Here is a 27197-nt window from a genome sequence, read left to right as displayed (position 1 = left end):
GAAAATCTTTCTTGCTCTGATCAGAATAGCAGAATGCTATCAACAGTGTGTCTAGTTTCTGGTTGTTAACTCTAAATGACCTCTTGCCGTAGATCTATGAGTAAGAGGGAACAATTATAGTTGTAATCCCATCCTCAGAGCAGATTGCTAAGCCTCTTATTATTTACTGGCATGCAGATGGTTCCCAAAACTGTGGTAAGGGGTCCTCGGGACCACTCGAGCACCTCAGACATATTACATTAGGGATGCAAAAATGTATCTCTACAGTCTTTCACCTCCAATTTTTAAGCTTGTTCATTTCAGAACAAGCAAATGAGCTCTCTGATGTTCGTTTTTAATTGGATGACTTGACCTCCAGTATCTCGTTTCCAAAGTTTCCAAAGAACATTTGGTAATGAAAACCACATAAATACATTTCTGGCATGCTTTCTCTATCAAAGTCAAATGAAGTATTAGCACAAAAATCACAAGGGGATTTCTTCTTCTTTTTTGTATTTAAAAAAAACAAAAAAAAACTTCTATGTAACTAGGCAAGTCAATTAAGAACAAATTCTTATTTACAATGACGGCTTACCCCGGCCAAACCCAGACGACACTGGGCCAATTGTGCGCTGCCCTTTGGGACTCCCAATCACAGCCGGATGTGATGCAACCTGGAATCAAATACATTATGTCATGGTTATCTTAGTGTATTGGGTCAATAGAGGATTAGCTCCATTACGAACACACAGCCTTATTTCCTAAACCAACCAATAGCATTTATCTTGCCATGTTTTGTTTGTTAAAGTGTTTTTCATTGGCACCAACTGCTGCTTCTGAGTCACCCTGACTTCCCCAGCCCTTAAAGAACCACAAAGGAATTACATGCGAAGGGCAAACACAAGTCTGAGTTATACTTCATATGATAAAACAGTATTTGAGGAGCAGTCATATCACAATCGTACAATCGACTCCATAGTTCCCTAGGTGTTTCAGATGCATACAACTAGAATTTATATTCTGTTTCTATGTTCAGACACAGAATGCCCTATTGGTTACCAAGACACTATCCCTCCGACTGACTGAAATAAAACATGAGGAAAACCCAGAATGTTCAAACAGTTGAGTGCATCAGCCCTCCAAAGAGGGCTGATGATAAATGTGCTGCCATGCAGCGTGGTGGAGTTGGGTTACCCTGTAGGAGTGGGAGCAGGGGCTCTTCCCAGGCATGAAGTGCCCAGGGCAGGCCAACCTCTCCCCTCAGGCTCCCTCTCTGATCCCCCTTCCTCTGCACATCTACAGTAATCCTGCCTGCTCGGTCTCTGCAGATAACCCACGCCTGCTGGCTTACTGCGAATGTGTGTGTATGTGTGCGTGCATGTGTGTGCGGGTGCGTTTAGTTAGAGTGGACACATCACCAGAATACGCTAGAATCAATCAGACTATATGCACCTGCAGAACGATCAAAGAATGGTATTCAGCATGGAACAACACAATGCAGACAATCTCCTTGACCAGTTTGTTTGTTGTCATGGTGATTTGCCTAGACATGAAAATGTGATTGTAAAAATGGCATATTGCTAATTGCGTAGTTATCAATCGTTCCTTATTGAACCTGAGTGTTAACACCATCCTCTCTGGATGTGTGCTGTGTTGTGCCTCGAACTACAGTAGTGTTTAGCTTCAGTGTTTCCTGAAAGAATAGACAGTCATTGTACTAACATCAGGCTCAGAGATGGTATTTATCTTGATTTAAATGAGGAAACTCAGTTCTGAAGGTTACAAATGAGAACATTCGGGAACCTCAGGCAAAGCCATTTTTATAACAACATCTGTGATGCGTGGCATTTCATTGAAGACTCACAGAGATTTCTCATTACTTACTGTCACTCATAATTTCAGTCAAAAATCTGCAGACATCTATCTATGTGCATCCAGAGGAGTGTTGTAGCGTCTGTCTGTGTGTGCGTGCGTGCAGACAACTAATACTTAGACATTCAAGTAGTAATGTTTTCCTCCAAGGAAGCCAAAGGGCTTCTTTGTGACATGGAGGCTGGATTGTGGAACAAATCAAATTTATTTATATAGCCCTTCTTACATCAGCTGATATCTCAAAGTGCTGTACAGAAACCCAGCCTAAAACCCCAAACAGCAAGCAATGCAGGTGTAGAAGCACGGTGGCTAGGAAAAACTCCCTAGAAAGGCCAAAACCTAGGAAGAAACCTAGAGAGGAACCAGGCTATGAGGCCAGTCCTCTTCTGGCTGTGCCGGGTGGAGATTATAACAGAACATGGCCAAGATGTTCAAATGTTCATAAATGACCAGCATGGTCAAAATAATAATAATCACAGTAGTTTTCGAGGGTGCAACAAGTCAGCACCTCAGGAGTAAATGTCAGTTGGCTTTTCATAGCCGACCATTGAGAGTATCTCTACGCCTCCTGCTGTCTCTAGAGAGTTGAAAACAGCAGGTCTGGGACAGGTAGCACGTCCGGTGAACAGGTCAGGGTTCCATAGCCGCAGGCAGAACAGTTGAAACTGGAGCAGCAGCACGGCCAGGTGGACTGGGGACAGCAAGGAGTCATCATGCCAGGTAGTCCTGAGGCATGATCCTAGGGCTCAGGTCCTCCGAGAGAGAGAAAGAAAGAAAGAGAGAATTAGAGAGAGCATACTTAAATTCATACATGACACCGGATAAGACAGGAGAAGTACTCCAGATATAACAGACTGACCCTAGCCCCCCGACATATAAACTACTGCAGCATAAATACTGGAGGCTGAGACAGGAGGGGTCAGGAGACACTGTGGCCCCGGACAGGGCCAAACAGGCAGGATATAACCCCACCCACTTTGCCAAAGCACAGCCCCCACACCACTAGAGGGATATCTTCAACCACCAACTTACCATTCTGAGACAAGGCCGAGTATAGCCCACGAAGATCTCCGCCACGGCACAACACAAGGGGGGGCGCCAACCCAGACAGGAAGATCACGTCGGTGACGCACCCCTCCTAGGGACGGCATGGAAGAGCACCAGTAAGCCAGTGACTCAGCCCCTGTAATAGAGTTAGAGGCAGAGAATCCCAGTGGAGAGAGGGGAACCGGCCAGGCAGAGACAGCAAGGGCGGTTCGTTGCTCCAGAGCCTTTCTGTTCACCTTCACACTCCTGGGCCAGACTACACTCAATCATATGACCTACTGAAGAGATGAGTCTTCAGTAAAGACTTAAAGGTTGAGACCGAGTCTGCGTCTCTCACATGGGTAGGCAGACCATTCCATAAAAATGGAGCTCTATAGGAGAAAGCCCTGCCTCCAGCTGTTTGCTTAGAAATTCTAGGGACAATTAGGAGGCCTGCGTCTTGTGACCGTAGCGTACGTGTAGGTATGTACAGTAGGACCAAATCGGAAAGATAGGTAGGAGCAAGCCCATGTAATGCTTTGTAGGTTAGCAGTAAAACCTTGAAATCAGCCCTTGCCTTAACAGGAAGCCAGTGTAGGGAGGCTAGCACTGGAGTAATATGATCAAATATTTGGGTTCTAGTCAGGATTCTAGCAGCCGTATTTAGCACTAACTGAAGTTTATTTAGTGCTTTATCCGGGTAGCCGGAAAGTAGAGCATTGCAGTAGTCTAACCTAGAAGTAACAAAAGCATGGATACATTTTTCTGCATCATTTTTGGACAGAAAGTTTCAGATTTTTGCAATGTTACGTAGATGTAAAAAAGCTGTCCTTTAAACAGTCTTGATATGTTCGTCAAAAGAGAGATCAGGGTCCAGAGTAACGCCGAGGTCCTTCAGTTTTATTTGAGACGACTGTACAACCATCAAGATTAATTGTCAGATTCAACAGAAGATCTCTTTGTTTCAGAGTAACACCATAGGAGGGTTAACTGTGAATGAACTTGTAGATGGGGTGCTGTCAAAGGCTCTTATTGCAAGCTCCTAGTACCTTGCAGGATAGGATAAGGAAAATTCTCCTGTGGGAGCAGAACACCAAGGCATGATAACTGGAGAATCTACTTTAGAAAACAACTACAGTGGAATCCCCTGGGTATACAGTGTGGCCAGTGGCTAGTATAATCAGAAGACATTGTGTTTGTACAAAACGGCATCGTTTTTTTTCTTACTTTGTCTTCACACTTAGTTTAAGTGACAGACGCAATAAGAGCCTTTGACAGCACCCCATCTACAAGTTCATTCACAGTTAACCCTCCTATGGTGTTACTCTGAAACGGATGACAGGCTCCTCAAGCACACTGGGAAGAGAAACAAATGAATTATGTCACGAGCCATATCAGCTGTAACAGAACAGCAGAGTAGGTCTTGGATTCTCATTCCATATGCAAATAAAAGGAGACTGGCACCCAAGTAAGAAAGGAACTGATTCTTGTCAAATTAAAGTGATAGATACGTAAAGTCAAGAAGTAACTGAGTGTTGTGAAGCAGAATGTTCTGCGTGTGCCTGAGCACCTTTTCATCATGGCACTTCAACCATGCCTTTCCTCTCTTTTAATGACTTGCCAATTACATCATGAGAAATACCCACTACCTCTGCTCCAAGACTACTGTTTGATGTTTAACCACCATTCATAATGAAAATAAACTCTTAAGATTCTTCTGGTAAGTTATAACTTTTTAAAAAGAGGCCTTTCTACTGACTCACCAAAAGAAAAAAAAGAAAAACACCAAAAGAAAGATGCCCAGGGTCCCTACTCATCTGCGTGAATGTGCATTAGGCATGCTGCAAGGAGGCATGAGGACTGCAGATGTGGCCAGGATCGTCCTCGCAGCGGTAGACCACGTGTAACAACACCTGCACAGGATCGGTAGATCCAAACATCACACCAGCGGGACAGGTACAGGATGGCAACAACAACTTCCCAAGTTACAGGAACGCACAATCCATCCATCAGTGCTCAGACTGTCCACAATAGGCTGAGAGAGGCTGGACTGAGGGCTTGTAGGCCTGTTGTAAGGCAGGTCCTCACCAGACATCACCGGCAACAATGTCATCTATGGGCACAAACCCACCGTCGCTGGACCAGACAGGACTGGCAAAAAGTGCTCTTCACTGACGAGTCACAGTTTTGTCTCACCAGGGGTGATGGTCGTACTGCTCGTTCTGTGCGTGATTTTCTGCGAGACAGGAATGTCAGTGTTCTGCTATGGCCAGCGAAGAGCCCGGATCTCAATCCCATTGAGCACGTCTGGGACCTGTTGGATCGGAGGGTGAGGGCTAGGGCTATTCCCCCCAGAAATGTCCGGGAACTTGCAGGTGCCTTGGTGGAAGAGTGGGGTAACATCTCACAGCAAGAACTGCCAAATCTGGTGCAGTCCATGAGGAGGAGATGCACTGCAGTACTTAATGCAGCTGGTGGCCACACCAGATACTGACTGTTACTTTTGATTTTGACCCCCCCTTTGTTCAGGGACACATTATTCCGTTTCTGTTAGTCACACGTCTGTGGAACTTGTTCAGTTTATGTCTCAGTTGTTGACTCTTATGTTCATACAAATATTTACACATGTTAAGGTTGCTGAAAATATACGCAGTTGACAGCGAGAGGACGCTTCTTTTTTTGCTGAGTTTACTACTCATTGGAATGCCCATTCTTTAGCAGAAACCGCTCTAGACACAGGTGGTTTATTTCAATTTGGGAGAAAGAAAAACAAAGTCTGGGTCAGGCCAAAAAGTAATGTTCCCTTAAATTAGCTATTGATTTTTGTTCTTCTCCATCTTCATGGATTTTTCCCATGCAGTTTCAATGAATTCTGTTGCCATTTTCTCCCAAGCCTAAAAATACACTAAAGCAGAGAAATAAACTAGAAAGAGCTGTTGAAAGACAGTTCACCTTTGTCACTGCTGATGACTGATCCTCCCGACCTACTCTAACTGGTAAATAAATACTGACTAGGATAAACATGCTTTACTCTAAAAAAAGAAATTGGTGAGCTGTGTTTGTTTAACATCGTTTACTGTACAGTCATTCCAGAGCTGGAGAAACATACAGTACACACAGTGCCATGGTGCCTGGTATGAAGAAACTGTACAGTATCAAGAATGTTAACAATGCAGATATGAATCATGGTGGTATCAAACCCCCAGAATCATACTATGGATGTGTGTCCAAGCAGGCAGCAGTTGAATTGGGAGTAGAGGTTTATTTTTAATTCCAGACATCTGGGCTTGGTCAGCTAGGGGAGTGGGCGGCCATTCCCCGTTCCCACACTGTTCTGTTCTGGCCCATACAGAGCAGAGCAGAGCATGTCAATAGTTCACTGTTTTCCATCTGATGTGTGAGGGTAATTAAGCAGCTACATATGTAGAATCAACATTTGATCGCACTGTTGCAGAAGAACTTTCTTGCATTGCAGGAAATGTAAAACTTGTAGTGTATTTGAGGTTTAAGAAGGCTTGTGAAGTTTCCATTTTCCACTTAGAAATCCCTACAAAAAAAAGTCAATTAATCCACTTAATAATTCACATTTCCTTTTGCTGCGGGATTATTTTCCTGCTTTAGCAAACTGGCTCAAATTAAGATGCTACACCTGTATCACCAATCGATGGGTGGCAGATGATCACATGTTAAACTAAAGAGGAATGAAAAAGGAATGTTACCACAACCTGTCAATCATCATTGAATACAGAAGATTGGAAATAATGCAATGCATAGTGATGGTACATACACTACAGGCCATAATTTCCCCTTGATAAGCCTGCCCATTATACCAAGGAATCTCATTTCCGATTCATGACCCTTCCCTTCACTCCATCTTTATTGAAATGGAGCTGCTGTCTATTTTAAATTAATATGGGGGCTTCGAGCTCCAGTTGGTCTCTTTCTTCTTGATGCATGAAAAGTCAAAGTTATTGGTTACCACCAATCCATAAAAACATGCTATTATCTACTCTTACCTCAGACCTATTTATTTATCATGGCTAATGTACTTTTTTTAACACAATCATCCCTACTGTGTTTCATTATACCTTCCACCAGTCCACGTAAATCTAGTGCTTCCTGTATAGGAGTTCAGTTGACTTCCTGCCACTCTGAAAACCGAACAGTGGGAAAAGAGCAGCTAAGCCTTGTCTGGAGTCCTATAGCCTGAGGGAACTGACCCTGAGCTGTTGCTGTGTGCTTTTCTTCCTCCCCGGCCTACAAAGAGGTGTAATGAGTTCGCACTCAAAAATATATTGCATAAAGCTTACTTCATTATTCAATGTTTAACTTATTATTTTTTTACCGCGTCAGGGATCGTGCACACAGACGTTTCGCCTTTACACCCTTCTTCAGTGTGTAGGTACAATTTCTTTCATTCAAAACAGCATTTGTAAAGAACTACAGTAGAGAGGCAGGTGCTTCTAATCAGGGTGGCCACTCATCGGCCAATCAGGGACGTGGCTCTTCTGGTCTACCTGTATACAAATTAGTCACGAAGATATACAGAAACGTAGGGGAGCGGGCATGAAGGCCAACTCACAAATCAATCTGCGCAGGTGTCCGCTCAATCTAGATACATCACATCAATTCATGAGATAGCCATCACAATGGACATCAGACAAAGCCATTCATAAATATGTGGGGCCAACTCATAAACGATATGCAACATCTGATATGGACAGTGTTTCTTGTGTAACAGTCTAAATGTGGCTTATAGGATGGAGGTGAAATCTATTCTTTGTTCAAACCGTGTGGAGATACAGAATGTAATGTATAGATCCACATGGCTTCTCTTTGGAGTCATTTGTTGTCATAGTTACCTCCTCTAAGTGGTGGGTATACTTTTTCAATCAAGACGCAACGCAATTCATTCATAGAATGTTCTACTGTTCTATGAAGCGTCAACGCAGGAGTAGATTGATGTTCTCCAAGATGTACTTTCAAGGTGCAAGATTAAAATAACTCAATGAAATGTCAGGAAAGGAACTCTGAGGGTAGTCCCTGATTGGTCATTTAGAATTGCTCAGTGATACACAGTAGTGAGTAGCCGTCAGGGGGAGAATGAATGACAACATAAATGATATGTTAACAGAACATGAAATTAAAAGGCTCCTAGTTGATCTACTTATCACCCAGCAGTAGACGTAAAATGTCTATCCTTCTTCATCTGAGCAGAGGGAAGGAGGGGGTAATGATTGGAAACATGTCAATGCTTGAAAGGGAAACACTTCACATAAGAGCCCTGCTTCCTGCCGGTCTGATGTGAAGCAGCAGCAGCCCTATATCTCTGTTTCAGTCCCAGTCTGATCAAATGCAGGAAACGAGAATGTATCATTTTTAACATCACAAACTGATATTGATGTCATTCTTGTCTTCTTTGGTCTCGTCTGTCAGCACATGGTCTGTGTACACAGCGATTAGATTTTCCTAACTGATATTCTTCATTGTGGCAACTGGTGATGATTCAACATGGTAGTTGCGTGTCTGACAGAGGCCCGTCCTCAGCCAGACCTCTTCGTCCAGTTCAGGGCGGTGCTGAGTGACACTTATCTTCCTCTCCTTACAGACGCACTACGGGGACGGGGAGTACATCATCAGACAAGGAGCCAGAGGGGACACCTTCTTCATCATCAGCAAGGGGAAGGTGAGGGAGGACACCATCAACATCACGTAGATCAACCATTCCATTTTATGAAGAGCGGTGCATGTATTAATAGCAGAAGTGCATGTATTAATAGCAGAAGTGCATGTATTAATAGCAGAGGTGCATGGCGTCAGTGGGGCTAGCCAAGGAATGTCTACTATGGTGATTACAGTAGAGGTTAGTTCAATGTCATTAAGAGGGGATCTTATCCTCCTGAGGGTATATGCTCGATTTGTGATGGAACTCTCTGCTGTTAAATCGGAATTGTTGCTATTTTAAGCTGTCTTTCCCCTTCCGTGTGGGTTTCGGAATGAGGCCCCTCTATTAAAGCATTGAATGACTGCTGATCTCTTTTCTGACAGGTTAATGTCACCAGGGAGGATTTGCCCAATGACATGCCTGTGTACCTGCGAGCCCTGGGCAAAGGAGACTGGTTTGGGGAGAAAGCCCTGCAGGGGTATGTTGATTTATTTCTGAAAAGGCCATATAAAGATTTTTCAATACTGAGTGAAACCTACTTCTTTCCAATCTCCTCCAGATATAGTATGTAAGTGATTGGAATATGTAATACCGGTATGTAACACCCCACTCTGCACATTCAGTCCAAGATCACCTCATCGGGACCAAGTGGAAGGCCGAGAGTAAAAGAGAGAGTGGGATAGAGGGAGAGTTTGAGAAAGAGGGTTAGGATAAGAGTGAAGAGGTGATCAGGCCACCACACTGTGTGTCTATCGCTACTTGAAGTTCAGCCATTCTTCTTTGTACTTTTATAGCTGTGGAACAATGCTATTCAGGTCATTGGTCCTAAGGTGTAGAAAGCAGCAGCTATCACACTGATTAGAACAGTCTATCAATGAAGACCTGGGGCTCCTTCTTTCACTCAGTCAGTCAGTCATTGAGTCAGTGTGGTGTGAGGACAGTTATCCAAGATGGCGTAGCAGTCGAACGTGTGTTTTGTCTTGTCCCGTGTAAATATCATTTTCCTCGTTTTTTTCTTCTTGTGTATATTTTAATCTCACGTTCCGTGTACGGACTGAATATACTCTCCTGCAACCCGCCTCACCCAATGTGGTACGGATCTGCTATTTTTATACTTTAGAACCGGAACCCCCATCGGAAGCTAGCCAGCTAACTAGCTACTAGTTAGCCACTGCTAGCGTTCTTCACCGTTAACTCGGACACTAGCCAGCCTCAGCTCGGTCAATACCTGCCAGTCTGCACAGCGATAAGCCTTGGTTTCATGCATGTTAACATCAGAAGCCTCCTCCCTAAGTTTGTTTTATTCACTGCTTTAGCACACTCCGCCAACCCTGATGTCCTAGCTGTGTCTGAATCCTGGCTTAGGAAGGCCACCAAAAATCCTGAAATTTCCATCCCTAACTACAACATTTTCCGACAAGATAGAACTGCCAAAGGGGGCGGAGTTGCAATCTATTGCAGAGATAGCCTGCAGAGTTCTGTCATACTATCCAGGTCTGTGCCCAAACAATTTGAGCTTCTACTTTTAAAAATCCACCATTCCAGAAACAAGTCTCTCACTGTTGCCGCTTGTTATAGACCCTACTCAGACCCCAGCTGTGCCCTGGACACCATATGTGAATTGATTGCCCCCCATCTATCTTCAGAGTTCGTACTGTTAGGTGACCTAAACTGGGATATACTTAACACCCCGGCCATCCTACAATCTAAAATAGATGCCCTCAATCTCACACAAATTATCAAGGAACCTACCAGGTACAACCCTAAATCTGTAACCATGGCCCCCCTCTTAGATATCATCCTGGCCAACTTGCCCTCCAAATGCACCTCTGCTGTCTTCAACCAGGATCTCAGCGATCACTGCCTCATTGCCTGCATCCGTAATGGGTCCGCGGTCAAACGACCACCCCTCATCACTGTCAAACGCTCCCTAAAACACTTCAGGGAGCAGGCCTTTCTAATCGACCTGGACCGGGTATCCTGGAAGGATATTGACATCATCCTGTCAGTAGAGGATGCCTGGTTGCTCTTTCAAAGTGCTTTCCTCACCATTTTAAATAAGCAAGCCCCATTCAAAAAATGTAGAACTAAGAACAGATATAGCCCTTGGTTCACCCCAGACTTGACTGCCCTTGACCAGGACAAAAACATCCTGTGGCATTCTGCATTAGCATTGAATAGCCCCTGCGATATGCAACTTTTCAGGGAAGTCAGGAACCAATATACACAGTCAGTTAGGAAAGCTAAGGCTAGCTTTTTCAAACAGAAATTTGCATCCTGTAGCACTAATTCCAAAAAGTTTTGGGACACTGTAAAGTCCATGGAGTAAGAGCACCTCCTCCCAGCTGCCCACTGCACTGAGGATAGTTAACACTGTCACCACCAATAAATCTATGATAATCGATCTTTTCAAAAAGCATTTTTCTACGTCTGCTTTCCACCTGGCTACCCTTACCCTGGCCAACAGCTCTACACCCACTGCAGCAACTTGCCCAAGCCCCCCCCCCCCCCCCTTCCCCTTCACCCAAATCCAGACAGCTGATGTTCTGAAAGAGCTGCAATATCTGGATCCCTACAAATCAGCTGGGCAAGACAATCTGGACCCTCTCTTTCTAAAATTATCAGGCGAAATTGTTGCAACCCCTATTACTAGCCTGTTCAACCCCTCTTTCGTATCGTCTGAGATCCACAAAGATTGGAAAGCTGCCGCGGTCATCCCCCTCTTCAAAGGGGGAGACACTCTAGACCCAAACTGTTATAGACCTATATCCATCCTGCCCTGCCTTTCTAAGGTCTTCGAAAGCCAAGTTAACAAACAGATCACCGACCATTTAGAATCCCACCGTACCTTCTCCACTATGCAATCTGGTTTCGGAGCTGGTCATAGGTGCACCTCAGCCACGCTCAAGGTCCTAAACGATATCATAACCTCCATCGATAAAAGACAGTACTGTGCAGCCATCTTCATTGACCTGGCCAAGGCTTTCGACTCTGTCAGTCACCGCATTCTTATCGGCAGACTCAATGGCCTTGGTTTCTCAAATGACTGCCTTGCCTGGTTCACCAACTATATCTCCCTCACTAACTTTAAGCATCAGCTGTCAGAGCAGCTTACCGATCACTGTACCTGTACACAGCCAATCTGTAAATAAACATAATTCCACTTTGACATTATGGGGTATTGTGTATAGGCCAATGACACAAAATCACAATTGAATCCATTTTAAAGTCAAGCTGTGACACAACAAAATGTGGAAAAAGTCAAGGGGTGTGAATACTTTCTGAAGGCACTGTAAACCGTATGGTGGTGGTACAGTGGTACTGTATATCAATGGTATACAGTCAATGGGCCAGACTAACGTTTACAACAGTGTGCAGTTTGTTCCTCGTAATGAATAAAACACCAAGAAAAAAAACAAGTTAAACTAATAGGTGATAAAGATAAGACCCGAAGGGGTAACAGTTTCATATTGTTCTACTGAATAATGTAGGTAATAAAATAATGAATCTCATACAGGCATTTGTTTTTATAAATCTATTAAGATTGTTTTGTTCCTAGACTCATACATCATTGAAATATTGTTCATATAATTGGAAACGCAATAAATGTCTTGCGTCTCACTGGAGTTTCCTCTCCTGAGTTAATAGCATTAAAATTCTTGCTTCTGTTTTCCACAGCAAACAAAGGAAGAGAGATCTTGTTATACGCTGCTTTGATGTTCACCAGAGTAGCAGCCACAGCCATGAAGAGCTAGGCTTTAACAAGCTCGGGTGGTGTATTAGTTAGACTTTGAAATGCGCCACATCTCCAAATGTGTGTTCTTCATCTGCCTCTCGCTCTGTTTGATCTGTCCCCCTCTCCTTTGTCCTAATTAGCACGCTCCGGTTGTTTTCTAAGTAATGAATTCAACATGAATGATAAAAAGTCCAACTAAAGGGTGATAAAGATAAGACCTGAAGGTGTAAACAGTTTCATGTTGTTCTACTGAATAATGTAGACAATAAAATAATGAAACTCATAAAGGCATTTGTTTTGATAGATCTGTTAAGATAGATTTATTTTGTTGCTAGACTCATACATCATTGAATTGTGTTAATATAATTGGAAACACAATAAATGTGTTGTATCTCACTGGAGTTTCCTCTCCTACGTCCATTACTACATCAAGCAAATCAATCACTGCTTTAAAAAAGTTGGTGTGCTGTTTACCCAAGCGATATTTGCATGCTAGCCCTGTTAGCATGGTTTTCGGGGAGGAGATGATGGAGCCGTGAAGAATTGACTACAGACAGGACTGCACAATAGTCCTTGTGGTTAAAAAGGTGTGAGTGGCTTACTGGCTTTGATGTGGAGGAGGCTGTATGCTAAGTGCACTTTCATATCTGCCCAACACAAAACCCCTTGTTCCCTCACATTAAGGCTAATTATTGGCTATTAGGGAGATGTCAGGACTCTCGCTCACTCGCGACACACGCACCCACAAACATCTTTCTTTCTCCCTCTCAGCCATACATGGGTACGCATACATGCCTGAACTTTGCCCAAAGATGTTGTACACCAAGCAGTGCTCGATTCATCATAAGAGCCTTTCAGCTGCCGAGCTGTAAATGTCACCAGAGTTAGGCAGCTCTCTGCTGCTTAACAAAGCCCCCCCAGAAATCTGCCATCTCTCCTAATCTACATTTCAGTAATATAGCAGACACTCTTATCCAGAGCAACTGCATACATTTTCACACTAGTCCCCCATGGGAATTGAACCCACAACCCTGGCATTGCAAGCACCATGCTCTACCAACAGAGCCACACATGGATTTTCTTGGCTGGGTTGTGATAAACCGAGGTGTTAAATGCCTACGGCATTATATTTCCCCCCTAGTCTTTGTACTGTGCACACGTTTCCATTGAGACTGACAACCATAACCTTTCCTCCAAGCTGCTCTCTCACTGGTTGTGATTGGCATTGGTGGAGGCATGGTCTACTGATGCTCAAACTGAGCTGTGGAGCATGGCTGTGCCTGGCTCAAGTCTCTCTCTCTCTCTCTATCTCTCTCTCTCTCTTTCTCTCATATAGTAGTTATGTAATATTTGATGGGTGATATGTTTTGCTAGCAGTATATGTGGTGAGATAACAGTCCCAGTGTGGCTACCTTCCATGTTTATCTCTCCCTGTTCCTGCCATGATATGTGGTAATTGGTTTGAAGAGTGGCATGTCTAGAAAGCTCTCCTTTCATTTTACTGGGAGATATCTGGTGATATAGCAGGTCTATAGTCTGCCGTAGATGTTTCCATCTCCCTGCCATAATATGTGCTAATTGGCTTGAAGAATGGCATCCTGCTCCCTCAACGGGAGATATCTGCTTACACGTATCAGCTGTGTAACCAAACACTGAAATGAAGGTATACTGCTAGTTGGGTGTTCCAATAGTAACAACTGGGATTAATGCTGTATTGCTGTAAGTGACATATCCGTGTGAAATGGACACCTCAGCCTGCGTCTTCAGAACCGCATGGTGTTCTTGTGATATCCAGGGAATTGTTGCTTCATCCATCAGCAGGGGGGAAATCACAGCTGTTTTCCCTGGTCTGTCTATTAGGGGGCTCAAATGTAATAGTTGGGCTGGATGGATAGATTTCCTCTCGTATTCATCTACCCGTCCCTCTCCCCTCACACTCTCTCCTCCTGTCACCAGATAGTTCTGTCAAATTAGATGATTCCCATCCCCTCTACTCTAAAAACACACCTGGTCTCACTGGCATGGCCCACGGAGACAGCCTGGACTGGACAGCTCAGGGCAGGCAGCTGATTTCATGGAAGATGGGGTATCAGATGGGGTATCAGATGGGGTATCTGGGTAACCTACGACACATGGAGGAGAGTTTATTCCGTAATGCATTGTAGATACTGCTGTTACATGACCATATTGAATTCATGTCAATTACAGGGATGCCTGTAACACATAGAGATGCAGTATACTGTATGGCATTACTAGCAAGGTGATTGGCTACTATTGTGCTATTTTATTTCATGATGAAATCATCTGGACATTCACCATTCATTGCTGTGATATAAATTACATGAATCTACTAATGGGAACTTCATCTAATAGTCTAGGGAAGTGGTCCCATTGTTGTCTTTGTCAATACAAAGCCACTAATGCCGCGCGTTAGTGAGAGAGAGAGTGTGTGGACGTTTTCACAGATGGATCACAGGTCATTATGGAAACCACTGATTCAGAGTCGTTTGCAGATTCAGGTGATTTGGAAGAAACTTCTTCAGGTTACCGTGAAGGGGATTTGATGATGAAGTAGACAGCTGTAGAGAGTATGATTGTTACTATCATCTCTTATTCTTGATTTGTTACTGTGTTAGGAAGGATTGTGTTATGACAAAGTTAATTAAATCAGAATGTGACATTGTGCAATGGGGCCTCCCACTCCTCTTTCTGTTCTGGTTAGAGCCAGTTTGCTCTGTTCTATGAAGGGAGTAGTACACAGCGTTGTACGAGATCTTCAGTTTCTTGGCAATTTCTCGCATGGAATAGCCTTAATTTCTCAGAATAAGAATAGATTGACGAGTTTCAAAATGTTTCTGGCCATTTTGAGCCTGTAATCGAACCCACAAATCCAGATGCTCAACAAGTCTAAAGAAAGACAGTTTTATTGCTTCTTTAATCAGCACAACAGTTTTCAGCTGCACTAACATAATTGCAAAAGTGTTTTCTAATGATCAATTAGCCTTTTAAAATGATAAACTTGGATTAGCTAACACAACGTGCCATGGGAACACAGGAGTGATGGTTGCTGATAATGGGCCTCTGTACGCCTATGTAGATATTCCATAAAAAAATCAGCAGTTTCCAGCTTCAATAGTCATTTACAACATTAAAAATGTCTACACTGTATTTCTGATCAATTTGATCTTATTTTAATGGACAAAAAATTTGCTTTTCTTTCAAAAACAAGGACATTTCTTAATGACCCCAAACTTTTGAACCGTAGTGTATGTAATATGTATGCATGCATGACTGTAGGTTGCTGTGGATAAAGGCGTCTGCTAAATGGCGTATATATTAAACGTACGTTAGTGTCCTACATCAGTGTCTTTGGGGGATGTGTATGACTGATTTGTTTTCAATTTGTGTCCCCACAGAGAGGACATCAGGACGGCTAATGTCATTGCTGCTGATGCCGTCACCTGCCTGGTCATTGACAGAGAGTGAGTAGTACCCTGTGTCATCTAAAGGTTTACTTTTAAATGTGTGCAGTTTGTTGTAAATTGATTAACCCTTTACTGCCATGAAAGCAATTGTAGTGCAGAGCATAAACCACATCACAGTAGCATGACTATTATAGGATTGGTATGTTTTAACAAAGGTTTGCTGTGTTGATCCATATCATTGGTAATAGATCATTCATCACTCATCAGTATTATGCAATTCATTCTAAAACTCGAAACAAATATCTTCCCCACATTTCAAAAGTTTTTACAACTACATCATGACATAACGCCATACAAAGAACATAGAGAAGAGTTCCTGTTTTGAATGACAAGCAGCATGGTAAAACAGCGGGACTGGGGATGGAGCACTGTGCACTGCATGGTAGACAGCCTGTTCTCTTCTACTCCCCATAGACCTCATCAGCGCTGTGTGGGCCTGGGTCTCTGTGTGTCTCTGTCAGAACCAGAGGCAGGGCTAAAAAAAGGCAAACGCAGCACACAAAAGCTGGAGGCAAGAGAGGAACATTTTCTATTCGCTCTCTGCAGGAAATCCGCCATTCATTTGACCGTGTTGGCCGCCTGAAAGCTTTATGGCCGAGTCTGTTAAAGAGGGCTTGTTTTGGCTGCCACGCTGCGCTCCCTCCGCCATCATGCCGTTGTCGTGCACTTAATGATATAATCACTGTTGTGGATTGGGATTCCAGGAGGTTGTCTGAAATAGCAAATACCCTATATAGTGCGCTACTTTTGACCAGTGCGCATAGGGTAGTGCACTATATAGAGATGCAGACCTGGTACCAAACCTACACTCGGACACGGTGGTCAGGGAGAGTCAACTGAGTTGATTCCGTCTCCTCAGATGTGCTAATAGAGGAACATACTGTATATCAGGCTTGATGAGACTACTTTTTGTGCTCTGTCTGGCTCTTCACAGTGGCGGTTGTTAGTAGTGTAGTTTAGGAGTTGGATTTGCTCTGGCTGCTACGTATAGCTATCTGGCGTAGTCTATAAACTTTACGATAAGTCTAGGCTATAAACTTTTTATCTCTTCTGCATTACTAATATCAAACACATTTATATGGCAAGTCGGCCTTATCCAGTGCGATTGGACAACTTATATATGGGCTTTTATAGGAGAGGCACACTAAGAATGCAACTTTAAGTGGGTGTGAATTCTATAGTTAGAGCAACGCAGTTCACACTTCAAATGCCCTTTCATTGGCCTTAATGGTCATATTTCCTGGATGATATCTAATGTTTTTGCAGTCATGAAATGATAATAAATTCCTTCAGTCTAGACACATAATGAGGTCACAACTGTCAGGAGGTTGTGACAGTTCTTGGCTAACCTCACTGGACGTCAGTTATTCTCTACCACTTACCATACATAATGTTGATTGTGTAATTACTTTTTCTGAAAACTATTTCATCAAAGATCCTTGTAAAGAGCTGTACCAGTCTGACACCTCAATCTAACCCCGGTGAGAGCAGACTCATAAACCTCAGAAATAACTCCTGATGTCTACGGGGGCACATGGGAGAGTGAGTATTCTGTTCTGGAACACGAGGCTGCCTCTCAGTGCCCGAGGGCCCAGACACACGCTTTTCAGCGTTGTTGCCTGCTGGGAGAAAATGCCCCAGAAGCAACACTCCACAGACAGAGCTCCGATGTGTCACATTTAAATGGCCACTCCTCCAACCTGCCCCCTCTCACTGAAATGCAGGTTGGTAATCAGACCCCTCTTAGCCCCTCTAATGGTTTCAGGCGCTTTGAAACAGATGGCTAAAAAGAGCACAGAAGGACCCTTAATGACAAAAACCTGAATACGCTAAATGGGAAAAATGATCCATTTTGAGGACGCTCCATCATAATCTGGTTATTTTTATATAACCAGACATGTCTACTTCTTTAGCTTGTTTTTCCTCTATAAGAGATAAGAGAAAGTCTCAGCTATGATATCAGGGTTTACCTGTCAGTCCTTTCTATTTTTATCATGTTTAAATGTATTCTATTATCACATTTTGACAGTAATGTGTCGTTACTTTAAAATTGCCAACTCCATACTAAATTGTAAGTAAATAGTGTTATTAGAGCTTACGTTTTATGTACAAACTCAAATAGACAATAGAAGATTGCATCTAAAAAAGACAATGATTTACCATACCTTGTCAGGTAAATAAATTTGATTGCAGACAACATGTCTGCCTTGTTAACCTTGACAGTATCATCCAGAACAGCTAACATCCACCATATCTTGTGCGTGACAGTACATTTAGGATTGCCTTTTGAATGTTCAAAGCATGCCAGCAGACATATATTCTTGATTTCGGAAAGAACAGAAATGAAACGTCAATTCAATCTAGTATGGACAGTCAGATCTGTTGATTGTTTTAATGCATTTCCTCAATCAAACTAAGACGAGCACGTCTGCTCTCCTCCCATGCATCTCATCAGTGTGAGAGTTTTCAGCAAAATGCTTTCATCAAAATGAATTCTCGATTGCATAGAATAAAATCAACCACACCATATATTATTTGTCACATGCTTCGTAAACAACAGATGTAGACTGACAGTGAAACGCTTACTTATGGGCCCTTTTTCAACAATGCAAAAAAAATGTGTTTAAAGTAGAATAATGGAAGTAGTGACACGAGGAATAAATACATAGTGAATAACAATAACCAGTACTATCTGCACTGGATTATCTGCATCGACCCTTTTTGTACTAACTTGTTTTGTCTCATCACATATTCTACTGCTAATGTTTATTATCTGTCACTTTATTCCTAGTTATACTGTATGTACATATCTATCTCAATGACCTGATACACCTGCACACGGACCCTTATCTGTCACTTTATTCCTAGTTATACCGTATGTACATATCTATCTCAATGACCTCGTACACCTGCACACGGACCCTTATCTGTCACTTTATTCCTAGTTATACTTTATGTACATATCTATCTCAATGACCTCGTACACCTGCATGTGGACCCTTATCTGTCACTTTATTCCTAGTTATACTGTATGTACATATCTATCTCAATGACCTCGTACACCTGCACACGGACCCTTATCTGTCACTTTATTCCTAGTTATACTGTATGTACATATCTATCTCAATGACCTCGTACACCTGCATGTGGACCCTTATCTGTCACTTTATTCCTAGTTATACTGTATGTACATATCTATCTCAATGACCTCGTACACCTGCACATGGACCCTTATCTGTCACTTTATTCCTAGTTATACTGTATGTACATATCTATCTCAATGACCTCGTACACCTGCACACGGACCCTTATCTGTCACTTTATTCCTAGTTATACTGTATGTACATATCTATCTGAATGACCTCGTACACCTGCACACGGACCCTTATCTGTCACTTTATTCCTAGTTATACTGTATGTACATATCTATCTGAATGACCTCGTACACCTGCACATGGACCCGGTACTGGTACCCTGTGTATATAGTCAAGTTATCGTTACTCACATTATTATTATGCATTTTACTTTTCTATTATTCTCTATTTTCTTTCTCTCTGCATTGTTGGGAAGGGCCTTAAGTAAGCAATTCACTGCTAGTCCACACCTGTTGTTTACCAAGCATGTGACCGAATACAATTTTAGATTTTTTTTAATTGATTTTGAGGAAATATAACAGGGTGTACCAGTACCGAGTTGATGTGCAGGAGCTCAAGGTAATTTAGGTGTGTGTGTGTGTGTGTGTGTGTGGCGTCAATACTGTATGGATGTGTGCGCATGTTATTTGTGTGTGTGGGTGTATGTACAGTACCAGTCAAAAGTTTGGACACACCTTCTCATTCAAGAGTTTTTCTTTATTTTTACTATTTTTACTATCTATATTGCAGAAAAACAGTGAAGACATCAAAACTATGAAATAACACATATGGAATCATGTAGTAACCAAAAAAAGAGTTAAACAAATCCAAATATATTTTATATTTGAGATTCTTCAAAGTAGCCACGTGTTGCCTTGATGATGAAAGCTTTGCACACTCTTGGCATTCTCTCAACCAGCTTCATGAAGAATAATTTTCCAAAAGTCTTGAAGGAGTTCCCACATACTGTATGCGGAGCACTTGCTGGCTGCTTTTCCTTCACTCTGCGGTCCAACTCATCTAAAACCATCTCAATTTGGTTGAGGTCGGGTGATTGTGGAGGCCAGGTCATCTGATGCAGCACTCCATCACTCTCCTTCTTGGTCAAATAGCCCTTACACAGCCTGGAGGTGTGCTTCGGGTCTTTGTTCTGTTGAAAAACAAATAATAGTCCCACTAAGGGCAAACCAGATGGGATGGCGTATCGCTGCAGAATGATGTGGTAGCCATGCTAGTTAAGTGTGCCTTGAATTCTAAATAAATCACAGACAGTGTCACCAGCAATGCACCATCACACCTCCTCCATCATGCTTCATGGTGGGAACCACACATGCGGAGATCATCCGTTCACCTACCAAAAATCAAAAACTTGGACTCATCAGACCAAAGGACAGATTTCCACCAGTCTAATGTCCATTGCTTGTGTTTCTTTGCCCAACTCAGTCTCTTGTTCTTATTGGTGTCCTTTAGTAGTGGTTTCTTTGCAGCAATTTGACCATGAAGGCCTGATTCACGTAGTCTCCTCTGAACAATTGATGTTGAGATGTGTATGTCACTTGAACATTTATTTGGGCTGCAATTTCTGAGGCTGGTAACTCTAATGAACTTGTCCTCTGCAGCAGAGGTAACTCCGGGTCTTCCTTTCCTGTGGCGGGCCTCATGAGAGCCAGTTTCATCATAGCTCTTGATGGTTTTTGCGACTGGACTTGAAGAAACTTTCTTGAAGTTCTTGAAATGTTATGGATTGACTGACCTTCATGTCTTAAAGTAATGATGGACTGCTGTTTCTCTTTGCTTATTTGAGCTGTTCTTGCCATAATATGGACTTGGTCTTTTACCAAATAGGGCTATCTTCTGTATACCACCCCTACCTTGTCACAACAAAACTTGGCTCAAACGCATTAAGAAGGAAAGAAATTCCACTTTTAAGAGGGCACACCTGTTAATTTAAATGCATTCCAGGTGACTACCTCATGAAGCTGGTTGAGAGAATGCCAACAGTATGCCAAGCTGTCATCAAGGCAAAGGGTGGCTACTTTGAAGAATACAAATATTTGTTTAACACTTTTTTGGTTACTACATGATTCCATATGTGTTATTTCGTAGTTTTGATGTGTCCAGTATTATTCTTCAATGTAAAAAATGGTTTAACAAAAACAAACCCTGGAATGAGTAGGTGTATCCAAACTTTTGACTGCTACATTACATTACATGACTTAAACAAGTGTCAGTTTAAGCATGAATGAGTGTGTGAGTAGAGTCCTGTGTGTGTGCATAGAGTCAGTGCAAGAGAGTTAGTAATAAAAAAAAGGGTAAATTCAGGTAGTCCGGCTAGCCATTTGATTAGCTTGTTTAGCAGTCTTATGGTTTGGGGGAAGGAGCTTTTCAGGGTCTTATTGGTTCCAGACTTGGTGCACTGATACCTCTTGCTGTGCGGTAGCAGAGAGAACAGTCTTGGGCCTTCCTCAGACACTGCCTGGTATAGAGTTCCTAGATGGCAGGGATGTTGGCCCCATGATGTACTGGGCCATACTCACCACCCTCTCTAATGCTTTGCGGTCAGGTGTCGACCCGTTCCACTACAGTCCCATCGATGTGGATGGGGGTGTGCTCGCCCCTCCGTTTCCTGTAATCCACAATCAGCTCTTTTGTCTTGTTGATGTTGAGGGACAGGTTATTGTCCTGGCACCACAATGCCAGGTCTCTAACCTACCTACAGTGGTGTAAAGTACTTAAGTAGTATTTTAAAGCATTTCAACTTAAGTAGTTACTGGGGGTATCTATACTTTATTTTACTATTTATATTTTTGACAGCTTTTACTTTTATGTCACTACATTCCGAAAGAAAATAATCTACTTTTTACTCCATACATTTTACCTGACACCCAAAAGTACTCGCTATATTTTGAATGCTTAGCAGGACAGGAAAATGGTCCAATTCACAGATTTATCAAGAAAACACGTGGTCATCCCTGCTGCCTCTGATCTGGCGGACTCACTAAACACAAATGTATCTTTTGTACATGATGTTTGAGTGTGTGCCCCTGATTATCTGTACATTTTAAAAACAATAAATGCTTTGCTTAATATAAGGAATTTTGTATTATTCATACTTTTACTTTTATGTATATTTAGAACCAAATTATTTTTGACTTTTACTCATGTGTACAGGAGTACAGGAGGGGACTAAGCACAAACCCTTGAGGGGCCCCCCTATTGATGGTCAGTGTGGTGGATGTGTTGTTGCCTACCGTCACCGCCTGGGGGCGGAACATCAGGAAGTCCAAGGTCCAGTTGCATAGGGAGCTGTTCAGTTCCAATGGTCCTGAGCTTGGTGATGAGCTTGGAGGGGACTATGGTGTTGAATGCTGAGCTGTAGTCAATGAACAGCATTCTTACATAGGTATTCCTTTTGTCCAGGTGGGTGAGGGTAGTGTGGAGTGCAATAGAGATTGTGTCATCTGTGGATCTGTTGGGGTGGTAAGCAAATTGGAGTCGGTCAAGGGTATCCGATAATGCAATTGATGTGAGCCATGACCAACCTTTCAAAGCATTTCATGGCTAGAGATGTGAGTGCTACGGGGCGATAATAATTTAGGCAGGTTACCTGTCATCTTGGGCACAGGGACTTTGGTGGTCTGTTTGAAACAAGTTGGTATTACAGACCATGTCAGGGATAGATTGAAAATGTAATTGAAGACACTTGTCAGTTGGTCAGCGCATGCTCTGAGTACGCGTCCTGGTATTCCGTCTGGCCCCGCAGCCTTGGGAATGTTGACCTGTTTACAGAGAGCGAAATCACACAGTTTTCTGGAACAGCTGGTGCTCTCATGCATGGTTCAATGTTCCTTGCCTCAAATTGAGCGTGGAAGGCATTTAGCTTGTCTGGTAGCCTCTCGTGGCTGGGCAGCTCACGGCTGGGCTTCCCTTTGTAATCCGTGATAGTTTGCAAGCCCTGCCACATCCATCGAGCATCAGAACCGGCGTAGTAGGATTTGATCTTAGTCCTGTATTGATGCCTTGCCTGTTTGATGGCTTGTCAGAGGTCATAGCGGGATTTCTTATGAGCGTCCGGATTAGTGTCCCACTCCTTCAAATAGGCAGCTCTAGCCTTTAGCTCCGTGCGGATGCTGCCTGTAATTGGTAGTCTTAACAAATCTACTTTGAAACAAAAGTATACACCTCACACACATGGTTATGGGCTTAAAAAAAGTAAGACACCTGTACCATGTCAGATATAGAGTTAAAATGTATAACATTTTGAGTTTGCATCTCAATAGAGACTTTATATACATCACAGAAGATTGAAATATAACAAAACTGTTTAACATAGAAACACCAAATTTTTGTCGTAAAAAAATAAAATCTTTATAAATTATGAAATTATGAAAAATATTAACATTCCACCCATGAAGCCAAAGAGGGCACTTTTGGTCATTGACTGCAGGAAAAGGCTACTGAAGCCAGTGAATGATGTGGTAAACTCCTCAATGTTATTGGATGAGTCCCGGAACATATTCCAGTCTGTGCGACCGAAACAGTCCTGTAGCTTAGCATCCGCTTCATCGGACCACTTCCGTATTGAGCTTGTACTTCCAGTTTGAGTTTTTGCTTGTAAGCAGGAAGCAGGAGGATAGAGTTATGGTCTGATTTGCCAAAGAAAGGGCGAGGGAGGGCTTTCTATGCATTTCTGTGTGTGTTGCTTCTAGTTGCACAGGTGACATACTCATACAAAAAATAAATGCCACCTCTGAATGTTTATTTTCTTCTTTTCTTATGGCCCTATACAACTTGTTGAGGGAGGTATAAGTGCCAGCATCGGTTTGTGGTGGTAAATAGACAGCTACGAGAAATGTAGATGAAAACTCTCTTGGTAAATAGTATGGTCTGCAGCTTATGAGGTATTCTAACTCAGGCGAGCAAAAACTCAGAGTTCCTTAACATTAGAGACATGCCCCTCCTCCCTTCGTCTTACCCGAGTCTACCGTTCCGGTCTTGGCAATGCATAGAAAAAACAGAAAGATGTATATCAGCAAGATGTATGTCCTTGTTCAGCCACGACTGAGAAACATTGGATTTTTTGGGCGGGTTGGATTGATAGGATAGACTAGAAATGGAGCTCATCCAATTTGCTCAAGGGATTGCATGTTCGCCAATAGAGCAGAGGGAAATGGCAGTCCATTTGCTCGCTAATGTACTCTGGTCAGGATGCTGATTCGCCTGCATCTCTTTCGCTGCCGCTTCCTCTTCCGTGTCCTGGGGATTAGGGCCTGGCCCAGAGTATGCAGAAAGTCCAGAGCTGCCGACTTGTTGAAGTACAAAATGACGTCCATATCGAAGTTAGTTTTCTGATGTCCAGACGCTATTTTCGGTCATAGGAAATTATGGCAGAGACATTATGTACAAAAAAAGTTAAGATCAGCGGTAAAAAATGACATAAAATAGCAGAATTGGTCAGGAGTCCGTAAGACGGCTGCTATCCATTGCAGCGCCATCTTAGACTCTATGCATAGTCTCATAATAATAACAATCTAGTCTGTAGAGTGAGTCTTTTCTCAGATGGGTTATAATCAACACTTTAGTTGATGGGGAGGGACAGCACCATTCAAGAACAGTATCTTCTCAGTAGTTTTTCTTTTACATTTTCAACTGAACATATGGTGTGATTCATTTGAAACCGAAATGGAAGCCACCCTAACATAATGCTCTTGATTTGCACTGGTCTCACAGCACAAAGATGAATGATGTTCACTGATTCTTAAACATTGTCTCAACATCATCATGTTAATGTCAACGCACTCTACTCACGGCACTTTTCCTAGACAGATTTTTGTGACAGATGTTTTAGGTGATTCACTGCCCTCCTATGTCCCGTGCATTACTAATACTGAACTCAATGGGGATCTGTGACAATAACAGCATATGTGACCTGGTGTTCAAGGTGTTGAGCAAGTTAATGATTTAGTGTTACTCTGTGATCTCTCTCAGCTCATTTAAACACTTGATTGGGGGCCTGGAGGATGTCTCAAACAAAGGTTATGAAGATGCAGGGGCCAAAGCCAAGTAAGTAGCTCACTCTTTACACTCTTTATAAAGTACTGTACAACTCAAATTCATACCTGAATTTTGTTATGAACTATATCACTCCGTTGCATTGATGCATGCATCACACACATAGTCGTGCACACACATGCACGCACGCGTGCACACACCTCAAATGCTCTAAACACTCCTTACACCACTCTCCAAGTACATGAATGCACACACACACACACACACACACACACACACACACACACACACACACACACACAAATGTTTCAAACACACCTCATTACAGTAGTACCAAACTACCCCTGCTTTCCTCCACACACACTACACCCCTCATTAACGCTGAACACCACTAGCCATTGCGAAACCTGTTTTTTTTTCATGTTTTTTTCTTTTCTTGATTGTTGTGGATATATTCTGCTTGATGAGGTTCTAGTCTATGCATAAAATTAATTTGTGTCTCATTTGATCTGCTCATTTGATCTCAGCTGCACCGGCTTTCAGGAAAGAGAAACTTTATCCAACCCAATGGCTTTGTTACATATTGAATCCTACCCTAGTCCCCACTACAATTATTGAGCTCTGGGGTTTAGAATGCTTTCTTGATTTGCTGATTGGTGGGAATATGAGGAATGTGAAGAATCTATCTGATAATAGTAATTCAGTTTTAGTTGTTCTTCTTCAGCTTACATATTTAATTAGAAAATACACATTGGTTTGTATTTCACTGACCTTAGAACATATTTACAATTGTGGAATTAAACATCTCGTAGCTGGTTAGTAAGTAGGATAAGGATACATACTGATCTTGAAAACTGATATTTGTACCAGCACATATGTGACTCACCACCTACATTCGGTCTAATGTAACAACATTTTTAATTGTGTTTTTTACATTGGAAAAAGGTAGAGACTCAGAGCTACAAAATGGTATATCATACACTGCATTTGAGGAACAATGGGAAAGTAATTCTGCTTTGAAAGTTAATCTACTTACAAACTCACTTTTGAGAAAATGGCCTTTGAATGATTTGGTATCTAGTGAAGAGCTCTTATTTGTTTACACCCATTACGCTTTTTCGTTCACACCCTCTTAAGCTTTAACCCCACCCATCTCGTTTCACTCTTGGAGCGCACACTTGACGCTCTGGCCGATGATTTGTTTACCTCTGGATAACATGAAAACAGCCTAACCAGCTCTGCTGGCAACAATTTCATTACGCTTTTTTGCAGACATTTACTGACACCGGCCATATTCAACGGGTGTTGTACGCACGTCACGTAACGTTAGCTAACGAGCCAGCAAGCTAACATTAACGTAAACTCACTCACTTTTGTACATCGCCTTGGTCCGTACAATTGACCTTATTTTAGCGCCCCAAAAACGTAATACTTCCAGATCAACTGTAATGTCAATACCATTGTAAAGCACAATTTCTCCCCTTTGCAACAGAATCAATTACATGACCCCCACGCTGCCCGTTTCTGCATAATTCAAGAAGGCAATGAGCCCCGTCGGCTCTTTTTAAAAATGACGGGTGGGGAAGCGAAACAAATGCGTGATAGTGAGAAGGAGAGATGTTGTGTGGGAAAAAATTTTTTTTCACTCGATCTGTCCAACTTATCACCTTATCGCCTCTAAAATTTAAATAAAACACTATACAGAGTATATAATGTGTCATTACATACCTATTTGAAGGTTTGTGTCGAATTTGAATCGGGTTTTTAGGGCGGTGCTAAAGTGCTCTTAGAAGTAAACAACGGCTTTGAGAATGATGATCACATGCAGTGATGACGAAAAAAATGACTAGGTATCCCCCCTTACCCCCGTCACTGTCCATTTCTTGTTTTTAAACGATGAGAGAAGTGCTACACCTGGTGGAGAGAGATTGTAAGACAGAAATAGTTGCTTTATGCGTGCTGTACGTTACGACATGACACGTCTAGCTATAACAGAGGGTCTGTTTTTTCAACTTTTCTCCAATACTATAGATCCATTACCATGTCGATCAACGCTTGAATAGAAACCTAGTTCACACCCCGGATTTTGAAGTCAACACAGTCGCTACAGTCCCATTCGTTTTCTTTGTAGCCTCGTTTGAATGTTGCGGTTGCGCACATTTGTACGGAATGGGGTGAGTTTACGTTAGCTAGGTAAACAAAGTGTAAGTTCACACATGTCACGTAACGTTAGATAACAAGCCAGCCAGCTAACGTTAGCTAGCTAAACAACAATGAACAAAGTGCCA

The 27197-nt window shown here is 42.5% G+C and overlaps 1 protein-coding gene across 1 annotated transcript in view; it reads left to right on the top strand.

The window, feature by feature from the left end:
- Positions 1-27197, top strand: part of prkg1b (protein kinase cGMP-dependent 1b) — a 141874-nt gene that overhangs the window by 99352 nt on the left and 15325 nt on the right. The window contains exons 6-9 of the mRNA XM_038975015.1: positions 8486-8563; positions 8926-9020; positions 15695-15760; positions 24886-24960. Of these exons, the coding sequence (XP_038830943.1) occupies positions 8486-8563; positions 8926-9020; positions 15695-15760; positions 24886-24960 (314 nt within the window). The remainder of the gene's footprint in view (positions 1-8485; positions 8564-8925; positions 9021-15694; positions 15761-24885; positions 24961-27197) is intronic.

This window comes from Salvelinus namaycush, chromosome 35 (genome assembly GCF_016432855.1).
Source record: "Salvelinus namaycush isolate Seneca chromosome 35, SaNama_1.0, whole genome shotgun sequence".
NCBI classification, from domain to species: Eukaryota; Metazoa; Chordata; class Actinopteri; order Salmoniformes; family Salmonidae; genus Salvelinus; species Salvelinus namaycush.
The sequence above is the reverse complement of the archived record's forward strand: the minus strand, read 5'-3'. Positions and strand labels throughout refer to the sequence as shown.